Source organism: Pholcus phalangioides, unplaced genomic scaffold (genome assembly GCF_987345545.1).
Source record: "Pholcus phalangioides strain wild (caught in Gottingen) unplaced genomic scaffold, Ppha-v1.0 ptg000015l_1, whole genome shotgun sequence".
NCBI classification, from domain to species: Eukaryota; Metazoa; Arthropoda; class Arachnida; order Araneae; family Pholcidae; genus Pholcus; species Pholcus phalangioides.
Window position 1 is genome coordinate 75875338 of NW_028301608.1, and position 26798 is coordinate 75902135.

General features: G+C 40.1%; 1 protein-coding gene across 2 annotated transcripts in view; it reads right to left on the bottom strand.

Annotated features, from left to right (window-relative positions):
* LOC149076700 (uncharacterized) overlaps positions 1 to 26798 on the bottom strand; it is a 77585-nt gene that overhangs the window by 14820 nt on the left and 35967 nt on the right. For both annotated transcript variants that reach the window (XM_089244324.1, XM_089244325.1), the window contains exons 4-5: positions 21150 to 21541; positions 12754 to 13102 (exon numbers count right to left, since the gene is read on the bottom strand). In XM_089244324.1, the coding sequence (XP_089100450.1) occupies positions 12754 to 13102; positions 21150 to 21541 (741 nt within the window). The remainder of the gene's footprint in view (positions 1 to 12753; positions 13103 to 21149; positions 21542 to 26798) is intronic.

Sequence of the window (26798 nt, forward strand, 5' to 3'; positions counted from 1 at the left end):
TTGTTGCCATCAGATTTGCAAAGATTGGACTTTTCCAACTGGGTACTGATCCGAGTAGAGAAGTAGAGAACGACCCTGGGTTTCTGAGAAGAGTAATTTGGATTAATGAATGTCAATTTTTCTCAAGATAGTCCAATCAACCATCACAATGACCATCACTGGAGGCAAGCGAATCCATTCGTCATTCAGCAACGCTTTTCTACGAAAGTATGGCGTATTCTCTTCAACCAGACACTCATTGGGCCCGTGATGTGCGCAGGAAATCTCGGGGGTCAGCGATACCGAGATCATTATTTCTGGTGCAGTGGAAGATTTAATGAATACATTGCCATACTTAAGCAGTGCTAATGACACTTGTAGTTTAAACGGGATGGCGCTCCTCATCATAGGTAATGAATTGTTATCAGTTGGCTGAACAAGGAATTTCAGAAGCAGTGGATTGGTTTGCTAACACCCATTGAATGGCCAACACCAAACCAGAACATGGCTCCCACTCTATCCCAAAGCTGGAGAAGGAGAAAAAGAGAAGAAAGAAAACACACCATAAAAAAAAAATAATAATAAACATAAAAAAGCAGTATTTGTTGCAGTGGAAATGGTATCGAATTTCACCGTCCATTGTTTCAGATATTATTGAAGTATTTACACATATTCAATTACACGTTTTTTTCATTTGTACTTTCAACGCGCAAGTTCCATTTGTATATGATACAAATGAAAATTGCGGAAAAAAAATCAACAAATTTATCAATTCTAGCAATTGTACCCAGATAAACACGAAAAAATATCGAAAACCTGTAGTAGTATGGGGAAACTTTGGAACCGGAAGTGACGTCACTCGTCCCCCATTGTCCTTCCTCCCTGTTGTTGGTCGGAAGGAGGGGGGAAACAATGCATGCAGAGACATGCTACAAAGATGTCGTAAAACACACATCATTGGGAGAAAGGAAAGAGTCAGTATGTGCAAAAAGATTTTGCTGTACGATTGATGTTTAAGAAATAAAGTATTCAGTCAACGAATATATCGAATATTTGACTCAATAATTGAACAAAGAATTATTATTTTTTTTATTTTTGGAGATTGCATAAATCCGCCTGAAACTGTTTCTTTCAGGCTATCGCCTGACTATATCACGTGATTCAAGGGGAGAAAATTTCGCTACTGCTTATAAGCTTTATTACCCTCCAATCATTTTTAAACTTGCCTCATTGTGACCCTCTTGTTTCAAAAACCCGATACAAAACCTGTATACCTGATGTATTAATAGAACACCAGAAATTGGATGCAGAAGGAAATTAAAAACACAACATTCGTTTGTAACTCAGAAAATTTTATTTAAAACTATAAGAAAAAAATGTATTTACATTGCCAAACGCTTTCTAGTTTAATTTATGATATATATTGAAAAAATTCAAAGATTCTACTACATCGCAACTTACAAGTGTATCGATTCGTTAGTCAGCGCTGATATCAAAATGGAGGGAAAACTCCTTCCCCCTTTTTTCCCCTGGGGGGGGGGGGTTTACCTCGATGACGTTGGTGGGGATTTTTTCGCCCCATAGGGGGTTGATGATGATGCTTACATATATATTTTTTTTTGTTATGGACTTTCAGTTACTGATAGCGGAGAATGGCGGGAAAACTCTTTTCTTCCTCCCTATTGTTGGTCAGGGGATTTTTTGCTCTCCGGTTTATATTGTGATAATGTATAAAATATATTATTATTTTTTTGTTATGCTGCTTCGGCGCTTTGGAACAGCTTCGGTACAGGGGACAGGTTGGCGATTTTCGGCGACTTTTTTTTTCGGCGCCAAATATGTCCGACGACCCCATCAGAAGTCGCCAAGGCCGTTAGACACATTACGAGCGCCGAAAAAAAAAATCGCCAGCATAGAAAACAATATGAAAAATATCATGAAACACAAGAGAAATGGAAACATAAATAAGAGCTGAATTGAGTGAGCATAAAAATGCTAAAACCAACAAGCGTAATTATAATAAAAAAATAATTATAAATGAAAACCCGGACTCTTTCTTTTCGGGAATCCGGGTTCTTATAAATAAACAACGGTCCTGCATGTTGTATAAATAAATATATTCTATGTATTATAAATTAAAACCCGGACTCTCTTTTCGGGAATCCGGGTTCTTATAAATAAACAACGGTCCTGCATGTTGTATAAATAAATATATTCTATGTTTTATAAATTAAAACCCGGACTCTCTTTTCGGGTATCCGGGTTCTTTTGAATAAAATAATAACGATGCAGGGGCATCCTGCATGTAGAAAAGAATAAATATTGGAAAATATTAAAAGTACAACCTGAGGGAAAAGATATCCAAAAAAATTCCGGCAATTAATTAATCCGACACACACACTACATCATATATACGGAAGGAAGAGAAAATATGAACTATCCCAACGGTTTTTCAAAACGCCGCGGCTATAAGGTGACGTCATTTAAAAGAAAAAAAAGAGAGAGAATAGAATGGAAAAAAGAGAAAACCAGTTTGAAAATGGCAGTAAAACCCGTTTGAAAGACGCGCTAGGACGCTAGGAACACGGAAAACCAACCACCAGCGCCACTGCCTCGTAGAACTCTTCGAATATTCTGGAACAACGACAACCCAGCAGAACAACAACAAACCAGAGCGCGCCAACGATGGCAACTTATCGCCGGAAAAAAAGTCGCCAACTTGGCGTGTCCCCTATACCGAAGCTGTTCCAATCCCTCGGTTGCGACTATACTCTGTTCGCTCTGTTCGGTCCTGATGTAAATAAACCGCTGTACCAATTTTTGATATCACTCCGCATCCTTTATCTCTATTGGTTGTAATTCTACCCGCCCCTTCATCACGTGTTCCGAACACGTGCGTTTTTTCCTCAAACGCGAGATTGTAAATCATGATTCTAATTTATGAAGAATTTTCCTGGAAAATTTTTTTTCACTGTTCTCCAAATTTTGTTGAAATAAAAACTGTTGATAACACTAATTATAATAGAAAGAGGTATATATCTCCCAAAAAAAAATTCGATAACGTATTCTGTCGTTATCATGGCACACTCCTCAAGAGTTGGGATGACAGGGCTCCAGCCCGAACACAGCCTGGGGGGGGGGGTCTTGCGGCAGAATGTGGGGCCATGGTCGTTACAAAAGTTTGTGCGAGTTGTTTATTATTTTACGGCAGATAGTGAGAAAAAAAATCCTCATTTTTTTCTTATTACTTTTTTTTCTTCAGAATTTCACAATTTTATTTCTGAGCTAATTTACGCGGTATGATTTCCCTGGGCCGGATATGCTACCAATTATAACGTGAAACAAATTATAAGCAACTTACCGTTGTGTTGCCGCTTTTTATTTTTCTTGCGAGTCTGTATAATTAAATATTTCATAATAATCTACGGGCTGTAGCAGTTCCAATTTGACGAGAGAGTCATCCACATTATTTCGTTTCTTTTCTTCAACCTGTTGTTGATATCCTGTTTTTTGTCAAGACAATTTCGGTTTTTTATCCTTGCGTAGGTTGCAAGCCATGACCCCAACATCCAGCAGCAGGAGCTCCTGGACTGGGATCTTTAATGGGCCCCCAGGCCAGGCTTTCTCACCGGATCTATAGTGTCTCCCATAATGAGGCTAACTGAATCAAAAATGAGCATTACTCTTTCGAACCAGAGTTTCAAAACGTTACCTTCACATCTACGTGATAATCCTCAGACTTCTTCGGCTTGCCGCCTTCGACGAAACCAATATTACTTCCTCCCAACAAGCTGCTCAAGCAGAAGTGAGAATAAGTGACCGACCCCCCCCCCCACGTTCAGTGTACATCAAAGCGTGTGGGTGAGAAAAAAAAATCTTGATGACAGAAACTTTGTTTATAGGAGTCCAGAGCAGCGGCAAAAAAATGCATTTTCAAATGGCTCTGCCAAACAAGATAGACACGCATATTTCATTTATGTCATCAAACTGTAAAGAAGAAAACTCTTTTTCTTGCAAGACCTCTTGAAGAAGCGTATACAAGTGTATATCAAATCTGTTTGCGAATAGGAATAATAATAATAAAATGAAACTTCCGTTTAAAAAGGGGACGGTAATGTTTGAGTGAAAAAGGCGTATCCTGTCAACACCCAGCCTGAAGACATAGCAGCAAAAACGCTTTGACCCCGATCTTTATAAAATATTTTTTCCCGTCTTCCAGATAACTTTGAAATAATATGGAATAAATATGTAAAAAAATAACAATTATGAGGTATTTTATGGTATGAGGGGCAAACGACAAAGGACTATATTTTTGGCGGTGTTGCACAGTAAGAGAAGGTGAAATGTTCTTCAACCAATCATTTTGGGCATCGCACACGTGCTTTTATTTACATCAGGACCCAAGTTAGAACGAGCAGAGTATAGCACGACACGTCACATTCGTGAATGCGATGGATAGTACGGTAGTACTTCAGATTCGGGCTTTTTTCTTGAAATACAACTTTTGATTTTATGGAACTTGATCCATTGAAACAAAAATCGATCCACCAGTGTGTGGCTTCCCAAAGGAAACTTTGGAAACTACCCAGCCCCCCTAAAATTTGCGGACTCCGTGACCCTGCCCCGTCCTAACTATAACCCATGTCTGTAAAACTTAAGAGCATCGTAAGGCAGGCCCCCAGGCCGAGTGATGTTCTGGGGCCCCACTACCTGATTGCAAAAGTACCAGAAGTATAAGCAGGGCCGTCTTAAGAGCATCATGGGCCCCCGGGCCAAATGATTTTTCTGAGACCCTACGTGGTCAATTCTCGGAAATTCAACCACATTCCATTTTTGTGAAGCCTCTTTTCTCTTGAGGCCCCGGGCCGTGTCCGGGTGGGTCCATGTGGTAAGACGGCACTGAATAAAAGGCCTTCCAATTTACATACATGATTTCCGAAAGTACAGTATTTATCACTTCATATATCTACCAAACAAATATATATACTAAAATTTCATATATACCAGCCCAACATATACCCATTTTCATATTTCCCTACCTCTATTGCTCACACAATCATCATTTGAACACCCCCCCTCCACCTTGTCATTAAAAGTCAGCAAATGCGAACCCCCTCATGAAGATGACCCCTTATATCCCATAGATATAAATATGTCCATTCGTTATAACGATATTTTCAACATTATTTTATTGTATTGCAGGTTCATTAGGACGGAATTAAATTCGTTACAACCGATAAGCATCCAAATGCGTTTGTTTCTGTTTTTTTCATTGAGCTAGAGAAATTCAAATCTGATATTCACATTGGGAATTAAAGTCTTTGTAGCTCCCACTAACTTCAGTATGTGATGGAAGTAAAAAAAAAATATTTTTTTCTTTAGCTTATTTAAAACCATTTTTATATTTTTTTATACCGTTCAGATCGTTTGAACTAATTCAGTTCATCGAGACGAAAAAGAAAACTTGGATATCCAATTGATACCTACCACTCATTTTTTAATTATTTTATCAAGTCGCAAAGTACATAGTACATAAACTTGAAAAATTGAAACTGCAGCAAAGAAAGCATCAACATCAATCTTTTTTCAAATATTGGATGAGGAGGCTGACTTTGTTAAGAGAAACTTTGATAAACAGCGTTTTTTATCAAAGTTGCCCATTACACTATCAAATTTTTTTGTCAAACTTATTTTATAAATTACCTTTGACAAAGAACTTTTATAGTGTAATACCAGCCTAAGGCTGAGATCCCACCAAAGTTTTTCGCAGCTCGTTAATCTGCCACGAGATAAGGGATTTCGTGGCGGACACCCATCGTTGTCATTAAGGCCAAGGGTGATGAAATAGTACAGGCGAGGAAGGAGTTTAGAAAATTCAGAGCAGGGCATATTAAGGCCGTAAATAAGGCAAAAAAGACTAGTTGGATTGCCTTCTGCACAGAGGAAAGTCGCCCATTTGGACAAGCATACAAATCTATGTTCAAAACGAAACGCCTACCACCACGGGTAATGATGTCCAACGGTCCACATACTGGTGGCACGATGCTGGAAGCGGCCCAAGCACAATTGAAGGAAATTTTTCCGAACCTCCCGGATACTATAAATTTGACTCCATACACGCCATCTATGATTATGACGGATCCACCATTCACTTATACGGAGATCAATCAAATAGTCAGAAGACTGAACAATAAACGAGCTCCGGGTATCGATAACATAAATATTCCTCTTTTGAAAACCCTAGTCGCAGCCCATGGTCATGTTATTACAGATGTCTTCAATAGTTTAGTAAAGTTGTCGGTGTTCCCAAAGTGTTTCAAACGCGGTAAGGTCTTGGTTCTCCTGAAGAAAGATAGGGATCCAGGGGTGCTGCAGTCGTATCGCCCCATCTGTTTACTCTCTTCGATGGGTAAGTCCTAGAAAAATTGGTGGTGCAAAGGATCACCTACTATTTAGAGAAGGCAGACTGGCTTAGCCCAAGACAGTTCGGATTTCGTACAGGTAGCTGGGCAGAAAAAGCAGTAGCATCACTGATGGAAGAGATCACGACTAGACATCGACGAGGTCAAGTAACGGTCATAGTTTCCATAGACATTCGCAGTGCTTTTGATTCGGTCCGCCACGAGATAATAATCAATACTATAAGAAAAATTACCGATTAATCACAATCTCATTTGTATAGTGGAGAACATGCTAAAAGATCGAACGGTTGTGAGGCCAACTGATGAAGGAGACACGGAAAAGCATCAGGCCATGGGCTGTCCTCAAGGCTCATGCAGCGGTCCACGACTATGGTCTATCGTGCTTGACTCACTGCTGAAAAAGAATTGGGGACCGGATGTCTATGTCCAAGCTTTCGCCGATGATCTGGTCTATGTGATCTCGGCGAGAACTCACAACGACATTGGCAGCACTGCGAATGCCGCGTTTGACGAACTGTCGAAATGGCTAGAAGATCATCGTCTCAGCATGGAGGTGACTAAAACTAAATTACTATGGCCACACCCCAAGAAAAAGCTTTCCTGCATAAGAATCAATGGTGTTCGACTGCAAATATCTAAATGCATGAAATATCTTGGACTGCATATTGACCATCAGTTCAAATTCACGACGCATGTGGCGAAACAAATTGATAAAGTTCAAGACACCATGCAAAAATTGAGACGCATAGCAGGCCCAAAGTGGGATGTACACCAAAAATTTAGGAACATTTTGTGCAGATCGGTTTTACAACGGCAAATTTCATACGCAAGTGCCATCTGGTATAAAAACCCGACACAGAGTTTCCGTAAATTACTAGATGTTGCCCAACGTCCGTTCTTATTGTATGTAACTGGTGCATACAGAACTACGGCCAATGATGTTCTGTATACGGCTACGGGAAACCCTTCGCTCAGCCTATATGTTGAATATGACGCTCTTCGATCTACAATCCTGCATTTGGGTAAGGAGGTTTGGATGGACGGAATTCTTATAACACCTGATGCCTACGAAGGGAGCAATAGGAGTTGGCTTCATCATCCCAGTGTGGACTTGTTCCAGAATTAAGTTCCGCTGCCTGGTGCGGAACAATGCTCATCGGATGAAGCTATTAGTATATTCACGGTTGGCTCAAAAACAGGCATCCACGGCCTGTGCATACGTAGTTATGAATGCAGAAGGATCTGTTGAAGAGGATTGGAGGCGACGGTTGCGTCGAGGGAACAGCATCTTTCAGGCGGAGGTTCAGGTCATACTAGCTGCAGTAGAATGGGCGATTAAGCAAAGTCAGCAGACGACGATATATACTGACAGCGCATATAGTATTAATGCGATTCGTGACCAGCGCACTCCACATGAAAATACTCGGCGAATACGCAAGTTTTTATACAACCATACGTCTATCAGTATCAAATGGGTCAAAGGCCATGCAGGAATAGCGGGGAATGAAATTGCTGACAGATTGGCCAAAGATGCTCTTAATCTCCCAACGGAAGAACAACTCTTGCTACCACGCACACAATCACATCAAACAGGTGCTAAAAAGTTACCTGTTACAAAAGTGGCAACAGCTATGGGACAAGAATGCACATAAAGATGCCTATAAGATACAGAAACGCGTCCGTTGGAATAGTACCATTTGGTCTAGAGAGAAAGTGGTTTGGTAGAAGAAAGTTTGATCCGATAACTGAGCACGGCCCATTACCGACGTATCTAGAACGTTTTTAAGAATTCGGACAACGCCATGTGTGCTTGTGGTGAGATTGGATCTTTATGGCATTACCTGACATCTTGCCCATATACAAAAAAATTTCATTTTGGTGCTATTTCCGAAAACGGTTGACTGTGTTTCAAAGGGAGAGTTTTGAAGAGTCCTATGAGAATTGCTCGAGTGCGGTGGATTATATTGTTCCTCGATAACAACTTACACCACATACATACTAAGAAGACTGTAAGTGCGCGTCTGAGCGGTGGGAGCGATGACGAGTTCAAACCGGCAAGGGCCCCAGTGATTGATCTTAAGAGGAAATATGATCTTCGACCACGTTGGCGTCAACAAAAGTAACCGATAAATGGAAAACAGAAGCAAGTTCACCTGCAAGGAGATAAATCAAATCATTGATGGCAAGGACGAATTAAGTGTGATTTATTTGGCTATATAGTGAATTGTGCTGCTCTTAGTCCACCCGGTGACGATTCCGGTAACGACTTGCGGCTTAGACGATGATGATCTGCGACTAATTCACCGTGATTCGAAATTTTATATTCCAAGATTATCGGCAATCATTCGATCAACTGACGATAACTAGATTATTATGGGATGGACGGCTATACACCACCATCTTATAATCCCGTTTATAATTTTGATTGCCCATTGGCGTTGATTGTTTAGATTTTATTTATTTGTTATATGACTTCAGGGGTTGACGATCAATTTTTATGTAAATTATTTTATTTTTTTGCTGCCTTCGTCTGAGGTGGTCATGTTACGTTGTTTTTAATAAAACTTTCCGGATACACCTATCCTTCGGGAACGCTTCGATATCTCCCTGAGATAGGAAGCGGGGTGTGTCTGGTCTTCAAAGGTCAAAGTCTGCACCAGTTCAAACAATCGTTTTTGGCGCAGTCGGTATCGGCTCTTTGCCAGCTGTTGGCACGTCTGACGAGTGTCACCTGTCTGTCTCGGTTGCCATTCTCTTCCAAGGTATTGAAAGTTTTTCAAATAAAGGTCTGGTAAAATAATAGCTGAAGTTTTTGTTGACCGAGAACCGACAAACACATGCGGGGCGATGTAGCCTATCTCTTTATTCTTTCGAAAGTGTAAAGTTCGATCCCATTTTGAAGGGGGAATAGCACAAATTGATAATGTATTCATGTCGTATGAAATGATAGGTATCACAGGTGCCGAACAATGTCTGATGCAGAACTAAACTGTGTTCAGGATGCAACAGTAGCACGCTTGCAACATTGCACAGCAGCTGATGGATACTATTTTGAACATTTGAAAATTTATACTTTGTAACGAATTATGTATGTGTGTGTTTCTATATTTTATTGAGTTAATATTTTTCCCAATAAATATCCATTGCATACGTGAATGGTGTATTTTTATATGATATTATCACAATGTCTAATCAATCTGTTTATAACATGTCTTGAATATTATGATTTTATCAGATAAAAATGTAAAAAAAAAATAAGCGTAAAGTAAATAATAAAAATGAAACTGAATGGATATAAAACAAATTATTAAATGTCAGCGATAATGCTGTACCTAATACTAAAATAATTTGAATATAAAATGATAACCTATGTGTAAATTTCATTCTATTGGATTACAGTCTCTGTACACACATATTTTCAAGTCAGTATGCACTTGCCAAATAAGCATTAAATCGCCAAAATATCATGAATTTCAATGACGTCAAACTGAGTGAATGTTGCATTTAAAAATATAGAGTTTTTTGCAAATGATTTCTCAGAGCAAGAATTTCAGTAATTGGAAGTTTTAGCACACTGGGGTCTACATAAAAAGTTATTTTTTTCTATTTTTCTATGTATACGGGCTCTTTAATAGTCTTTACTTGTTAACTAGGAGAAGAACCTTCAATTGCTTCATTATGAGGACTTGAAAGAATCGACTAGGAGTAGAGGCCTAAAGTCCAATCCTCACCTTCTCATGGTGCAGCCTGTAAGTAGCCTTGTTTAACGACGCGGATGGGCATCCTCCAGTCCGCACTGGCCAGCGTGGAGGATTACGGCCATAATCCCTCTAAAAAGAAATATGAATTCTGTCTGTTAACTAAGGATCTCAGTCCCCAGCAGTCTGAATGTCCCTGGTTACGGCAGCGACCAGCAAGACAGGAAGACAGAGGGTGCTAAGAATCTCTGGGTTGCCATTGTCTATGGCCTTCATTGATTTTGAGAAAGCGTTTGACTCTGTTTTTACATCTGCTGTTGTTAAAGCTATAGATGTAATAGGGGTAGAGAAGACACTTACATTAATATCATCAAGAAAATATATGACAAAGCAACTGTAATGATTCGTTTGGATAAAGGAAAAGCAAAAATTAAACTTGGGAAAGGAGTCGGCCAGGGTGATACTATCTCACCAAAACGCTTTACCGCTGTTTTAGAAGTATTCAGAAAACTGGATTGGGATAAGAAAGGAATTGAAATAAATGGAGAATTTCTCAACCATCTGCGTTTTGCCGACGACATTGTTATTATCAGCGGTAATCCAGACGAACTACACTGGTGAAATAAATCAAGAGAAGTTGCATATTTTATCGAATTTCATGAAAAGAACTGAACTGAATGCAAAACCACTGCTTCTAGACAAAAATGCAAATCTTGTACGTCGAATACGTAGGCTTACACGTGTGTGTAGGCCAGTAGAGAAACAGGCTTTATAAGCGCGCGTAAGTTAAGACGCATTTCGTTCGCTAGCACACCTCGGCGAATTTCTTGGTGTTATTTTGCAGCAATCGTATAATTTCAAATTGTAACAGTAAAAATGAGTAACCACCAATGTTTAGATGATGGAATCAGGTGGCGAATTGTGGGGAGGCTAGAAGCAGGCTAATCTCAAGTCCAGATTTGTAGAGTTCAATTTAACGCCCAGCGTCGTGTGTAACTTATGGAAACAGTTCCAGGATACCGGATCCATCGAGAGAAAGCCTGGGCAAGGTCGTCCAAGAGCCACGATGGCCAGAGAAGATCGCCATTTGTCGATTACAGCGAGGAGTAACAGGAGTGCTACAGCTTCTCAGCTCTCTCGTGACTTGTATGCAGCCACAGGAACCCGTGTATCAAGGGTGACTGTTTCCAAAAGACTACATGAGAGAGGGTTGTTTGCAAGAAGACCTGCTGTTTGCGTTGCTCACTTCTAAGGACAGGAGAATCCGTTTATCATGGTGCAGAGAGCATAGAGATTGGAGTATGGATCAATGGGCACTGATGAGTCCCGGTTCAGCCTAAGCACCGGTTCTCGCCGTACGTTCATATGGAGAGAACCAGGGACCCGCTACCTACCCTCCAATGTCCGCAAAATCGACCGTTATGGCGGAGGAGGTTTAATGGTCTGGGCAGGCATCATGTTGGATGGCCGCACACCTCTCCATGTCTTTGAAAGAGGCACTGTGACTGGTGTGAGGTATAGGGATGAGGTCTTGGAGCCCTATGTTCGCCTTTTCAGGGGTGCAGTTGACCCTGAGTTCATTTTAATGGATGATAACGCGAGGCCACATAGAGCTCTTCTGCTCGACGATTTTCTAGAGAGTGAGAATATTCACCGGATGGATTGGCCAGCCAGATCCCCAGAACTTAACCCTATAGAGCATGTCTGGGGTGCTCTGGGGAGGGCAATTGTAACTCGCAACCCCCCTCCGGGAACCATCCAGGGATGAAAACAGCGTTGCTGAACGAGTGGGACCAATTGCCACAGGAAATGATAAACTGCCTTATTTCAAGTATGAAATCACGCTGCGAGACCTGTATATCTGTAAGAGGGGACCATACCCCCCAATTAACCCATTTTTTTGTTTCTTCTGCAACCGCTGTTTCATACCTTCCGACTCCAACGAGTGTTACGCACGATCATACGTGTGTATTACAATTATTGAATGGTTATTTGTTTTGTATTGTATCAATGTATGTACATATCAAATTTCATTAAAATCGGTACAGTAGTTCTAGAGATAATCGACCAAGTCTGCAAATTCTCTTAATTTCTTACACCAGTGTAGAAGAAATGACACAAGAGCTTGCGAAGGCAAGTATTCAGGTAAGTTCGAAAATGAATCTGCAAAAGACAAAAGTTATGTTCAACTCGTTTACGTTGAAGAAATGGATAACGGAATCATTAATGAAATAAACAGAAGGATCAGGACTGGATGGAACACTTTTGGCAAAAACTGTGAAATTCTGAAGAGTCACATGCCATTATGCCTGAAAAGAAAAGTGTTTAACCAGTGTGTGCTACCAGCACTGACTTATGGAGCTGAAACATGGACACTCACAAGCAAAATGATACAAAGGTTACAGACAACACAAAAGAGCATGGAAAGAGGTATGCTAGGCATCACAAGAACAGACAGAAAACGAATCACTTGGATAAGGAACCACGCAAATGTATATGATATTATGGAAAGAATTAAACGGTTGCAGAGATATCTACTGTGCAAACAATTTGGGACAGCCTGCAGAAATATTGCTAGGATATCTAATCAAGTCTATAAGAGGCTTTATGCGTTAAGAAAGCGAGTTATAGCTTGAAACAGAAAAGAAAATGACCTCTGTAGCTGAGACGAAGTTCTTTTAGACCGAGGTGTGCCGAAATATATATGTGAGTTTTATTCGAACTGAATTCGCAGTTGTCCGTCCTGTTGATCGAAGATACTCCGTATAAGATACCATCGTACAATTTAGCCTCTCCGTGGACGCAGGCGAAAAGCACCTTTTTCGAGAAATTCGAATGGAAGTCTGGAAGAGTCATTGGGTCATAATCGTTTTCTCTGATGAATTTCCTTACGTTCGACAAAATCTCGTCCACGTAATCATCAGCCGAAGATCCTACATTTGAGATTGGTAATTTCGTGAGACCCTTGTTGATCACTTTCAACAACGCTTTGTTGAGCTCCCCCTGTCGGTAAGAGAAAGAAAAGAAAAGCATGGGAGTTTCTTCGTGTACAGGCACACACTACATACGTCTTATATACATGAAAATTCTGTATTTATTCAGATATAAATACGGTCACGAAAATTATTTAAATAATTATTTATCACGTGTTATGTAGTTATTCGCCTGTAAATAACCAACAATGCGATACTCTGTAAATAACGTCAAGTTTGTACATTTGGTGACGGCTATAAGTTAGCAATGCCATGATGCCAAACAAGAAGTGTAAACATGTCACGCGAATTGTCGAGATTTTTCTAGGAGGTTTATTTTACCTATGTAATTAATGTGACCGTCGTGAGGCTTTAGTTTTATCCTACTGTTGGGTATATTGCCCTTGCGTCTAGGGTAGGGCTTCAGCTTGGCGCTGCCGTTACGTAGCACTAAGCCCTGCGGTCAAAGGCTATAGCTCTGTAGCTTTAGCAGAAACCACACGACGCACATTAAGAGGATTGGCACCAACCCTCGAACCTGGCTCCGCTGGATCTCGACTCTGGATTGACAGTAACTGATTAACAGCTGGAATAGGATAGGGGTGAGCATTCATGGCCTTATTCAAAGTTACCTTATAGTCCCCACATAATCTAACGTCACCTCAAGGTTTAATAATGGGAACAACAGGAGTTGACCACTTTGGGTTCGAAATAGGTTCAATAACTCCTTCATACTGAAGTTTTTTCAAAGCAATCTCAATTTTTGGTTTGCAAGTGGAACATTGCTAGCCTTGAGTCGAATGGGAGGAAATTGAGGATCAAGAGGTAAGGACACGACAGGTCCTGCAAATGTACCCAATAAAGCATCAAACACCTCGCTGTATTTTTGAATTACAAAATCCACAGAATTAGAATCAATCTTTTTGACTCCATTCAATGGCTCCACCCAAAGGCTCAAACCATGAGAAACCCAAAATATTTGCGCATTTGCATTTTGAAATTAGCAGTTGTAATCTGACTTTCTTGTTCCCAAATTGTACTTCTACTGTGCATGAACCTAGAAGTGAAATTAAATTTCCCTGAAAATCCCGCAACTTCACAAAAGTGTTTCTAATCTTAGGTTTGCAGCAACCAAACAAAGTTTCAAAAGTTTCTTTAAAAATTATGGAATAATAAGATCCAGAATCAACCTCCATTTTTAATGCATGGTTGTTCAATAAAACCTTGATACCTTGTTTGAAACCAGAAAAGTTAACTAAAGAATTCGAATATTCATTTTCGGTTTTAATTTCATGTGCATCATGTGTGTATGCTTTATTTTTCTGAATACCCTTGGCCCGACATACAGTTTGTATATGCCCTTCCTTGCCACAATGTCTGCAAGTCGTTGATTAGAAACGACAATTAGAACGGTCATGTCGTCCACCACAACCAAAACATACGTAACGGTTATTAGAAAAGTCATCCTTTGATACATTTTTTGTTTCGAATTAAATTTCTTTTTACTCTTCACTTGATCAACGAAATCAGAAGTTCCTGAATTAGAAACTTGAGAACTTTAAGAATGAATTTGTTTTGATTGTGAAAATGCAGTTTCAGCTGCAAGGCACTTGGCAAAAGCATCATCAGAATTCAATTTTGGCTCTGCCAGTAACTTCCGTTGAGTTCCTTCATCTCGTAATCCACATACCAACTGATCGCGCAATCGTTCAGCAAAAGTAGCACCAAAATTACAATTTTCAGCTAATTTTCTTAATACGGTAACGTACGAATTTACGGACTCATTGTTTAACTGTACTCTCTTATGAAATTGAAATCTGCAATAAATTTCGGAGGGTTTTGGGCAGAAATGATTCTTCAGTAGTTCGAGTATATTATCGAAACTCACATCAGAAATCTGCTGAGGCGACACGAGGGAACGCAAAATCCCTAGTGTTTTTATTCCACACACAGCCAAAAGAACAGCCCTTTTCTTTTCAGGAAACATGGATCATTCATCAGGATTGCATTTGCTTCCAAGAAAAAAAGTCAGCTGTTGTATATATAAATCCCAAGACCCCGCATTTGAGGTATCGAACTCAGACATAGACCCAATTGTTACCATGTTAGAATTTTATAAACATCAATATAAATAGATATCAGTGCCACGAAACTCGAGCGTGATAAGGAAAAGCAATGTCAAAATAAACATACCAGCTCTCTTCAGGCATCAGTTTGGTAAACATTCCATAGTTCGTCGCCAGTTTTATGTTTCATTACTCGCTGAAACATTCGTCCGAGTAGAAGACGATAGAAGACGAGGTGAACTCTTTGAATTATTAAATTTAATACACAACACATGATAAAGGAAGAAGCACGAAAGAAATAGATGTTAACGCGTTGGCTACATGATTGCGAATGCTCGAGAGAGCGAGAGACACAGAAGCAGAACAGACAGCGATCGTAAATCACTTGAACATTATAAACAAAGCACAAATCAGGTCTATTAGATGCTGCCATCTATATTAACGAAATAGATCACAGCAGAAATAATTTTTCCCAACGAATTAACAGTTCTATAATCCCTTCCTCGAACAAAGAGGAATGTGTGTGCAGCCATTTGCGTAAAAGCTCCTCCGGTTCTGCATCGTCATGAAATCTCTGTGTGTCCTCCTTATTCCTGTTTGAGCGGTCCAAATAAATAGCAGTCGCATGGTGATAAATCCAGACTGCGGGGAGGATGTTCTAGAGGTGGCCAGTGCGAACATCCTCTCTACAGCCCGATCATGCGACTACCATTTGTTTGGACCGCTTAAAGAGGAATATGGAGAACAGCAGTTCGACGAGTTGGGGGGGGGGGTGCACATTAACTACCAAAATCATTTTAATATCGCAGTGTTTTTGTCATGGAATAGAGTGACTTGAGGAGCCTACCTGCAGACACTTTTCTGTACTCTAGGATAAAGGCTATCCCCAATGATGGATAGAGCTCTCCTACAGCTAATACTACACCAACTGCTGATATTATACCAAACGTGGTTTTCTAACTTCAAGTCGTGAATACGAGCCAAGCTCCCACTTATAATGTCTCCACAGAGAGAAATCGGGAGAACATTTAAAACTCACGCAGCATACAATAGGCAAAAAAAAAACGAAAAAACTGTCATTGTTAATTTTGTTGCTTCCGATCTCGGAAGACAGCTCTGGCACCACTTAACCGACTGACGGTTTGAGGGTGTTGAGAAAATCTACTTGGAAAAGGTTCAGGTAATTGTCACAAAACTGCTTCGAAAAAAATCCAACCATTTTTCCTTCCCCCCGTACAAACAGCGGGACATCGGATTTAGTGTTGTGTGGTTTAAAATTTTTGTTCCGCCCACTGTTGAATGCTTCTTTGTAGGAGAGGAAAAGAAAAGGTGTGTTCTCTCGAAAAGGATTCAAACTAAGTACAATACTTGGCTTTTTGTGGGCTCGTCTTTTTTTCCCATTCCTCTGCCAACGTATTTTTTACTTTTCAAGTAAAGATCTGGACAAAATGGAAGTGATTACACACGAGCGCTGATTTGAACAACTACCAAATTATTTTACTCAAAAATTTCAACAAACTTACCGTATTCCCACGCATTGGCCGGCATGCCGTAAAACACGAGGGGCACCAGCTTTTTGTATGTTGTGGTCTTGGCCACTTTCGGCATGCCGGAAAAAGTGAGGTTATAATAGGATCACAGCATGCATTCAGCTGAATCAGTGGACTTTCCGAATAAAGTTGATAAATATATATATTTTTTTCTAAATCACTCTTCCTCGTTTTCTTTAAATATTAATTTGTCTCGTTCTTCCTCAGGAATAAATTGAATCTATGCATTATCTTGTGTTCATAAAACTTTGAAAAGAAAGTATTTTACTTACATAGTTCCTGAATTTTATTACTCCATGCCATCTGATACGAATTCAACTGTCAGCCTTCATTCATATACAGGGCCGCAATTAGGGGGAGCAGACGGATCTCGTACCCCGGGCGCTGAACCCGAGAGGGTGCAAATTTCATTCTGAAACCTCTCCTTTACCATTACAAGAGGGCGTAAAAATGCGCGCTTGCCCCGGGTGACCAAGCATCTAGTTGCGGCCCTGTTCATACACATGTATAGAAGACTAATCAAATTTTACCTTCTTTCAATTACAGTACCGACATTGAACAATATTTCTGATTCTCTATGAAATGTTTCATTTTCTTCTTACTCCCATTCAGTTATTCATTCTAATATTAAATATTCAACTGTTTGTCTTCACTTACATCCAGTAAGAGCCATCATTGTTGGCTCCGCGGATATGTATAATCTATTTTCCTGATAAGAAATTAATAAAAATTAAAGATATTCAAGAATTTTCCAGAATCCGTGAATCAAATTTATCGGCATTCCGGAAAATACGGATATTTTCAGCATGCTGGTATGCCCCACTGTTTCCCGGCATGCCAGCTAATGTGGGGGAGTACGATAATTGTTTTGCTAAGAAATTAGTTTTTCTCACTAATTGAATTCAATTGCTGTGGTCCGTTTGATCGTTAAATTTCTTCCTAAAAACATTATTGTGCAAATAAATGTTATGTTAGGTTGTTTGACCTCAAGACCTGTAAGACCTTTCTATTATGTGGACAATGGTGCTATTGGAAGAGCCGTAGCCAGAAATTTCTTGTGGGTTGGGGGAAGGGAACTGACAGTGCAGTACTTAGTCAAGATTCCACAATATATAAGTAAAATTCTGGCATTTGGGGGGATGACTGGCAGTGGGGGTGGAGCCAGAGGATGCAGTGAGTGCTCGAGTACCTACAGTATTCTGTACCACTGATCTGAGCACCTACAGTATTCTGTACCACTGATCTGAGCACCTCCAAAATTCATTCAGGGATCAATAGTTTCCATGTAAAGCTCAAGTCAAGCACCCACGGTTTCGTAACTCTTCCGACGTATCTAATGGCTGGGCCACCAGATCACTATCTTAGATGGAAAAAAAAAAGTCAGTCAACCATTTGGATGTTTCGTTTGTACAATGAGCACACTTTTTATAAGAAGTGTGAGTAAATGACCACAAAAGATACAATAAAAAAATTGTATTTTATTTTTAAATTTAAATGTACTTTTTTTTCGTTCAATGTTGAGGCATTGTGCTTGATGAGCACGTACAAGCTCATTCATGTCCTGTCACATAAGTGTGAGGAATTGATGGATGAGCTGCACATTTTTTTTTTTTTTTTTTGTACGTAATGCTTAATCATAAGCCGTGGCTCAGCTTTTACAGCACAATACTTTTTTACTGGATTTTCACCCGTGGCCACTTAGTATATTCTAGAGCTACTGTGTTGTCGCGTGGACATCATTCTGGGCTCTCATAACGAGCATCCAGGTTTGTACCTCACTGGCGGCAGAGTGGTGGTCTACCGAAGTTTGTTTTCTGTGGTTTTTCAACTTAATGAACGGTTACAGCAGCGGTTCTCATCCTTTTTTTACTCGCGGAGCCCTTTTCAGTATATAATTTCTATGGCGAAGCCCTGTTTCACTCGAGGAGCACTTTTTGCATATAATTTTTATGGTAGAACCTTGTAGGCCTCTTATTTTTTATTTATCTATCAAAGTTACTGATTTGTTTTATTTTCCTCGAGTCACCGCGGAGCCCCTGGGAAGTGTACACGGAGCACCGGTTGAGAATCGCTGGGTTACAGGTTTATCCTGCTTGAAAGTTCGAATTTACTCATGACCGGTCAACAATGTGATAACATGATTATATTTATTTCCACTTCCAACTGTTTTTTTTTAATTCTTACTATAACCGATAAAATTTAAAAAAAAAAAAAAAGCCACACACGAGTGCCCTTGCCTTATTTATTTTTTAGAGCATTGCTCAACGAAGTGATGAACAATGATATAAAAATGTATATATTTGCATAAGCACTGGTACTATCTGAAAATTATCAACTGAGCAATGAAATGTTGCAGAGATTGAATACATGCGTGGATTTAGGTATTGCAAATGAGCCGCATTCTCGATTTCACTGAACATTAGCATGGCATAGTTTGCGCAAAGCTAATAGAATTCCATACATGTTATGTACGCCTTAGCACAAATGTGATGTGCATACGTTCCCATATGCTTTCTCTGTATATGTTCGCCCAACTCTGGTTCACAAGTATGGGCTGATCCAGGCATAGTCCGGGGGGTATAATGTCTTCATGGGGCCTACATGATAAAATTCTGGCACACAATAATTTTCGAAAGTATGTAAATATGTAAGCTGTTACTTCCATCGAAATATTGAACCCCCCCCCCTTCCCGAAAATTACTTTGCACGCGAGAGGGGGTGGGTTGGCACGATCTTGGCATCACTGCCCAGCATATAACCTTCACAAGAGGGAAGCTCGCTGGACTCTAGAGACATGACACTCTTGACAAAAACTATGACAGTCTTTGTTTATAAAATTTTCGCTTTCACTATAAATTTTTTCAAAAAGAAAATAGTTTGCATACTTTGAAATGGTTTAGTCTGCTGGGTGAGGTTAGGGGCCCAGGCAAAGGCCAAGAAACAAGAAGTGAGAAGAAAACATGGTCCAAAGAGGGTTACAGGGGGTAGGGTAAAGGAGTTAAGAAACACTGGTATCAATTATGCTCTGCGTAAATAAACATGATACTGTATTTGGTTTTCTGATGTAGGGCTTTCCAATCACATCGGATAATTGAGGTTCTGCCGTATCGTACTTGAGTAGTGATAAAGAGGTAAAGATAAACAAATGATAAAATAAAATTAAAAAATTTCGCCTATAATGTAAAAAAATTAAAATCACTGGAAAGCCAGGATGTCACAATTCGGGGGGGGGGGAAATCCTGTTTATCTCTATGCATTCAGTGTTTCGCAGTCAATGAGTTTTAATACGATGTAATTTTTTCATGCCAACATAAAAGTGAATGCCAGTACATATCCTACAATCAAGCGATAAGAATTTCTATAATAAGATAAAGACGTGCCTTTTAGGTGGGGCATTTCTTGCTGAAGAGCAGCCTTTTTTTATACTTTCTGAAAATTCCTCTTCGTTTACAAAAGGATTAAGGCTTCTTTGAACTGACTATTCGAGAGCTGCTTGTCAAACGTCTATCTACTAAGTTAATTGAAAACTGTCCCCTCCCGCCGAAGAGGCAGAAGCCATTTTGTCGTTTTCAACGCCCAGCGCTGTTGCGAGTACAATGGTCATTTTGTGGAGAAAGGAGAGGGGCGTATGCTAAGCCAGCTTAGTGATTCTTTATGGGGGGAAAGCAAGGCAGTATATTTACGGCCAGGACCATTTGGAAGTCGAAAAGTTCACACGTAAAAATACGGCCTAGACCGTTTGGAAGGCATCAACTTCACACGTACATATACGTGCAGGACCGTCAGTCGGTTAAACACATAACAAACATCCGTCAGCAACAAACTTTACGTTATGTATAGAACACACACACGGCATGCTCCAAATCGTTAAGAAGTCCCACAGAGGAATATTTACGAGCTGCGTATGCGGTGTAGTACATAGTTGTAGTAGAGCATACTTAAACACATAGCACATGAGATACTACGTTACGTACAGTTCACGCTGTTCCACTACTACTACTACTTAACCGTACACATTCCTCTACGGAATTTCTAACGAATCGGCACATGCTGGAATATGTGTTCTGAGTGTATGTCTGGCCCTAACGTATTTCTGTTGTCAAGTTGAGCTTGTTTCGTGTTCATGTTGCCATCTGTCTCTCATTTTCTGAAGTAGAGATGAAAATGCTTGAATTTTCATGTTATGTCAGTACCGTGTTGTAGGTCAGCCTGCTCTCTGCGGAACTTTTTCAAATGGGAGACCGACTAGCATTCGTACCTCGAAGCTGGGAACCGCAGAAAATCAATTTCAGTCGACCACCACTGTGCCGCCAACGGATTTCGAACCTGGATCCTCAGGATGAGAGCCACCACGATGCTCACACGACCACACAGCGGCACGCTGTTCTACTAAAAAATATTTTGACAGAACTCACCTCTTCGAGAGAACGAACACCGAAGTTTTGAATTTTCAAACACTTACCTTCAAGAGAGGAAGGAACTTTTTGAACAGGGTCTTGCTCATATCGTTTAGAATCTGTTTCAAATTTTCCGTCCATCGGCCACCTCCCATGAAATTTTCAAGGTCTATTTCGACTTTTTCGAAATCGATGTTCACATCAAAGTCATCTGAAATCACTAGCCTGGATTTGCCGTCATCTCCTTCCTTCCGGGATATTGAAGCTATCGCGCTCAAGCTGAGGTTCTTAGATTCCACCCAAAAGCGACCATTACCTCTCAATGGGATGATCTTAATGATCAATCCCTGCAGGGCGTAAGTGCCACTCGCAAAAATTCGAGGAAGTCTTAAATGGAATCGCAACGATAAGTTTTTCAGATTGGCATCAAGATACTCCATGGAAAACTCTGAAAGACCTGGAGGGGAAAAAAAAAGATAAATGATGCGATTCTATTAATACAATACAATACAAATACAACGCCACAACAGGCAAATTGCCCAACGAGGTGGCTGACTTATGAGCATCATGGATCCCCGAGCAATTTTTTGGAGGCCCTACCTACTACTGCTACACCCCCCCCCCCCGCGGAACCCCCAACGAATCGGTACATGCGGGAATGTGCGTGTACGTGTAGTGAAACCTGACGTGAAGTTTTTGTTTTTCTGTAATGCTTGTTATGTGTAGTGCTGCCATCTGCCACCAGTTTTTCTAACTATGAGTGAAGTGTTATGATTGAATGATTTATCGTTGTAGGACTGTTGCTCTCTGTGGCGAGACTTTTTTAACGGGGAGATCGGCTCGCATTTGCGCCTTGAAGTTGGGAACCACAGAAAACCAACTTCAGCCGACCACCACTGTGGGGTTCGAACCCGGATCCTCGCATCGCGAGTCCGTCACTATAACCATCCGACCACCACAGCGGCAAAATCCTATCAAATATGAAATTTCTGTCGTACGCACAAAATTAGTTTAAAAAATTTTCTCGTGCTAAATTATTATATTAAAGAAAATGTGAAATTCTAGCACCTAAGTTCGTAGATGCTTCAAAAATTAGAAATATTTACCCAGGCACCGCTCCCTCCTTTCCCCAGGTTTCAGTGCCTATGCCGAATCAGGGTTTTTCTCTATCTCTATATTATAACCGACACTTTAGTAAATAAGCTGTGACCCAGGCTCTGTTCCATGGTGGATATGAAGCTGGCATCCCACTATGACTGGGTTCAAGCATCGTCCTCGGGCAGCAATAATTTATAGTTTTCAATGCAAAGGCCATAGAATAATGACGGAACGGGAGGTTTTCTCCCTCACCAAGCGTCTTCCTTTGAAATTTCCGAAAAAGTACAGCTTTTCTTGATGCCGGCTCCGGTTGAAATTTTTTGAAATTTGAAATTTATTACATACGCAACATATACAACCTATCACAAACAGCACACACAAAAACAAAATACACATACAATACAGACGCAATACACAAAAACACACATATTGCCATTTATATATTAGCCCAAGGGATTACATAATCCGTCCAAGGCATATTGATACTGTAATATATATTTGGTGCTGAGAACAGACCAATGATGTATATTTATAATTCAAGATATAATATTCAGTCCTCATTACATTCGTAAAGAGAAAAAAAAAATGCATGTATTATTCAATTGCGTTGATTTTATTTATTGGTACTTTTTTAAATTTGTGCAGTGATTTTTCTGCTTTTATATACACTGCTCAAAACAATTAGGGGAGCAAGCAAAAAAGTGAAGAAAACCGTGCGAGACAGCCACGTATTGGCATACAATGGATAGTACACGCGTATCAATGCGCAATACAGAGAAAAGACGTAAAAAAATTTGGAATTAAGCTTTAATTCTTTGAAAATATGGAAAAAACATGAAAAGATGATTTAGGGCAACAATTTGGTTACATGTAAACGATAAAAAATGTACTGTTTAGACATTATGCATGAGTTTTAATAGGGCGTGTGGTCTCCTCGAACAGCTAAGACTGCTGCACACCTGTTTGCCATTGATGCGATGAGGTTATCGATCAGACTTTGGGGAATACTGTTCCACTCCTCAAGAAGTGCAATCTGCAAGTCTCGGACAGTAACAGGCGGCCTTGGTCGCGCAGCAATGCGTCGTCCGAGCATGTCCGTATTGTTTCAGCTTCAAGCATGTTCTCCACCAGACGAGCTCTATGTGGTCGGGCATTATCATCCTGGAAAACAAAGGAATCTTCAATGGCTCCAGCTTAAGGGATGACATGAGGTCGCAGTATCTCGTCTGCATACCTTCGGGCCGTCAAAGTGCCATTCCGAATGATATGCAGGTCCGTACGTCCGTCTATGCTGATTCCACCCCATACCATCCAACCAGCTCGTCTGTATTGTGACCTTTCACGAACGAATGCGGGGTTATTTCGAGTGCCCCTGTCCCTCCATACCAGAACACGTCGGGTGTCACACTCCAGATTGAATCGGGACTCGTCTGTAAACAGCACTTGGCTCCAATCATGTTGCTCCCAATCTCGATGTTCAGCAGCCCATCTTCTTTGGGCCGCACGGTGGTGTGGGGTCAACGGAATGCAGACCATTGGCCTACGTGCATAGAGCCCTCCCTCATGAAGCCGATTACGTACTGTTTGGCTGGACACCCTTCGTCCTGCTGCCAAGAGCAACCGTCTTTGCAGCTGCGTAGCATTGTCTGTTCTGTTTCTACGGGCTGTTAACCGTACATACTGGTCATCAGTTGCTGTAGTGGCGCGTGGCCGACCTTGCCGTGGTCGACGTCTAACATTTCCTGTTTCTTGGAATCGATTCCACAGCCTTGCAACAACACTTCTGGCGACTCCAACAGCGTCCGCGACACTACGTTGTGTTTGCCCGGATTCCAGTCTGCCTATAACACGCCATGCCATGGATTCCGGTAAATCACGTTGTTGAGACATCCTCAAGTCACCTTGTCTCAAAAAAAAAAAAATACTGCGCAATCGAATTTCACAGTTAAACAGCAGTAAAACAGACGTTTCTGCAACATCCCGATTTCTGTCCTTATCTCATTTTTCTGGTTTTTGACGTCATGAACTTTGATTTGCATATGAAGTTTTCTTCTTCCGTTTCCTGCTAGGCTTTAAATTATGGATGATTCATTTTATGTTACTTATCGGTATACATCTTTGCGTAATTTTGTTAAAACCATGTGCTCCCCTAATTGTTTTGAGCAGTGTATTTCGTCATTCAATCTATTATATTCCTGCCGATAGCATTTTGTGGTTTACGTTTTATATCGAACAAATACTTTTGTTACCTTGTAGCCTATCCATAATGTACCTGTGGCGAACTCTTGCACCTGCCTAGTCCAGCAAGCGACAAAAGATACGGACACACACACACACACACGCACTCTTTTAACTGTCTAGAGACCAGTCCAAAGTACGCTATCAAATATGCGTCAACCTTAATTATCTGACCCTGCGTCAGGACCCAGTCATAGTGGGATGCCAGCTCAGCACTTTTCTCCGAAGGGTCGGGGCCACGCTGGAGAGACAGTGAATAAGCTGGGTTTCTCATACCAAGCGACACCGTTTGTTGTCTCTACTCTAGTCTTTTAAATCTTCAGTGGATTCATCAACGAAGATATCACAAATAGTGTCACCGGATTCGGAAATTCCGAAATGAGGGCGCACACTCATGCCCTCTGAAACGACTCACTTACCTCTGATCATAACAGATGACGCTGTTTCCAGATGATACTGGAAAATAAAAATAACTTAGACAGTGCAATTTCTGTTATTCTTTACGGCCTTTGACCATCAGAACAACCACATTCTAATTGCGTTATACTCATCTTTACGCCTGGAAGTTACGAGTCAATGTTTTTACCTACAAATCTTGATATCGAACAAATGTCATAAAAATAAGAAATAAACATTTAAATTATTAGTGAATTACAGTGAAACCTCGATACTCTGCTGACCAAGAAAAAATATCACAGTAGAGGTATTAGATCAAGTGTAGTCCGTTTCAGTTTAACTTTGCAGTGAAGAGAAAGGTAGAGAGCGTATTCCTTCGGCGCAAAATATAGTTGCCATATATCAGAGGTTTACGATGATCCTTTATACCAAACATTTCAGTTTTCCATGATTTTAAAAAAAAATACTGAAAAAATATCGTTTTGAACCGATACTTATTCGTTTAAAATTTTTAAATTAGAAAAAATATTGGTTACCATTATCAAAAATTTATAGCAACAGCAACAACATTCTGGCGCGATATCCTAGAATTTTTTCCCGCCAATATCACTGTCATGTTTTTCCGTTGCACAATTATATACTGTATATATATTTTTTATATCGTTATTTGGTTGAATTTCCCATAACGACACAATTTTTCATTCAGTGTTTTACATAGTTTTAGTTATATACAGTTTTATTTTCTCCTGAAAATAGGCTTCAGTGAATTCAGATATTCACTCTTAGATTACAGGAAGTGTTCCTCTCCCATGAGAGCGCCGATACTATTGTGAGAGGCTCTTTATGGGCGCAGAAGTTTTGGTTAGGTCATCCTTTTTTTTAAATTATTTATTTCTTGCGATGTTCATGGGATAGTAGAGGTTTCCGAATCCTCTATATAGCCGATCACGGAGAGTGTTGACACGAGTCACGTCTTCCACCCACAGCAGGGGCCACCTGTTTCTCCAGATTCCCCAGTGTCTCTTCAGATAAAATAAGCGAGAGTGGGGGCCCACAGTAGTGTAGGCTTGCGTCTTTTATGTGACAGTTGTATCTTTCTTCTCACCAGAGATAAAAAGAGCTAAGAAAGAGATAAAGGAGCTAAAAAGGTCCCTGCTCTTCCATTCCTGAATACTATATTTTTGGTTTTCGATAACTCACTATAAACAAAACTCGATGAGAATCATCCGTAATAACCATGAGCAGCACATCAACCGTAACAAAAGACTGAAACTGTCGTGAAAACAAGTGGCATAGACCGTTCGGGGGAAGTGAGCGACAGAAATTTCTTCAAGAAAAGTAAGCAAAAAAAATTCTAAAGTTTTCTGTATCATTACGATTACTTGGAGTTATTCCTGCATTTACGCGGGAAAACAGAGTTAATCTGCTTGTTCTTAATTAATTAATTTTTTATTGGCTTCAACATTTTATTTAACGTTCATTTTTTCCCCATAAATTGAAAAAAAATAAAAATAAAAATCCCCAAGTTTTTGAGAGCCGTGGTATTTTAAAATTATACGTTGTTTTCATATTTATTGTTTGGAATTTCTTTTTACAAATAAATTTCAGCTGAAGGAAGGGAAATATATTGCAGAAAAATATTACTATGTTTTCCGAAACTTTTAGTGTTACTTACAGCACATCAATGAAGAGTAAGTGATACGCTGATATAAGATAATTATTTTTTCTAAATTTTCAAACACTTTTCAATCAAGAAAACAAAACAAATAATTTCAAAAACTTCTACAAATACAAATACAACCACAACGCCGAAACAGGCAAAATGTCCAACGAGGTGGCTGAGAAAAAGATGCCCATAAAAATATGGATGCCATATATTTCAAGGCTGTAGACAGCTCAAAAAACAGGAACCCTCTTTCCTTCAATCTATTTCTGTTTATGTAGAGCCGGCATCTTTAACCCACTACTCGTGGGCACCCAGA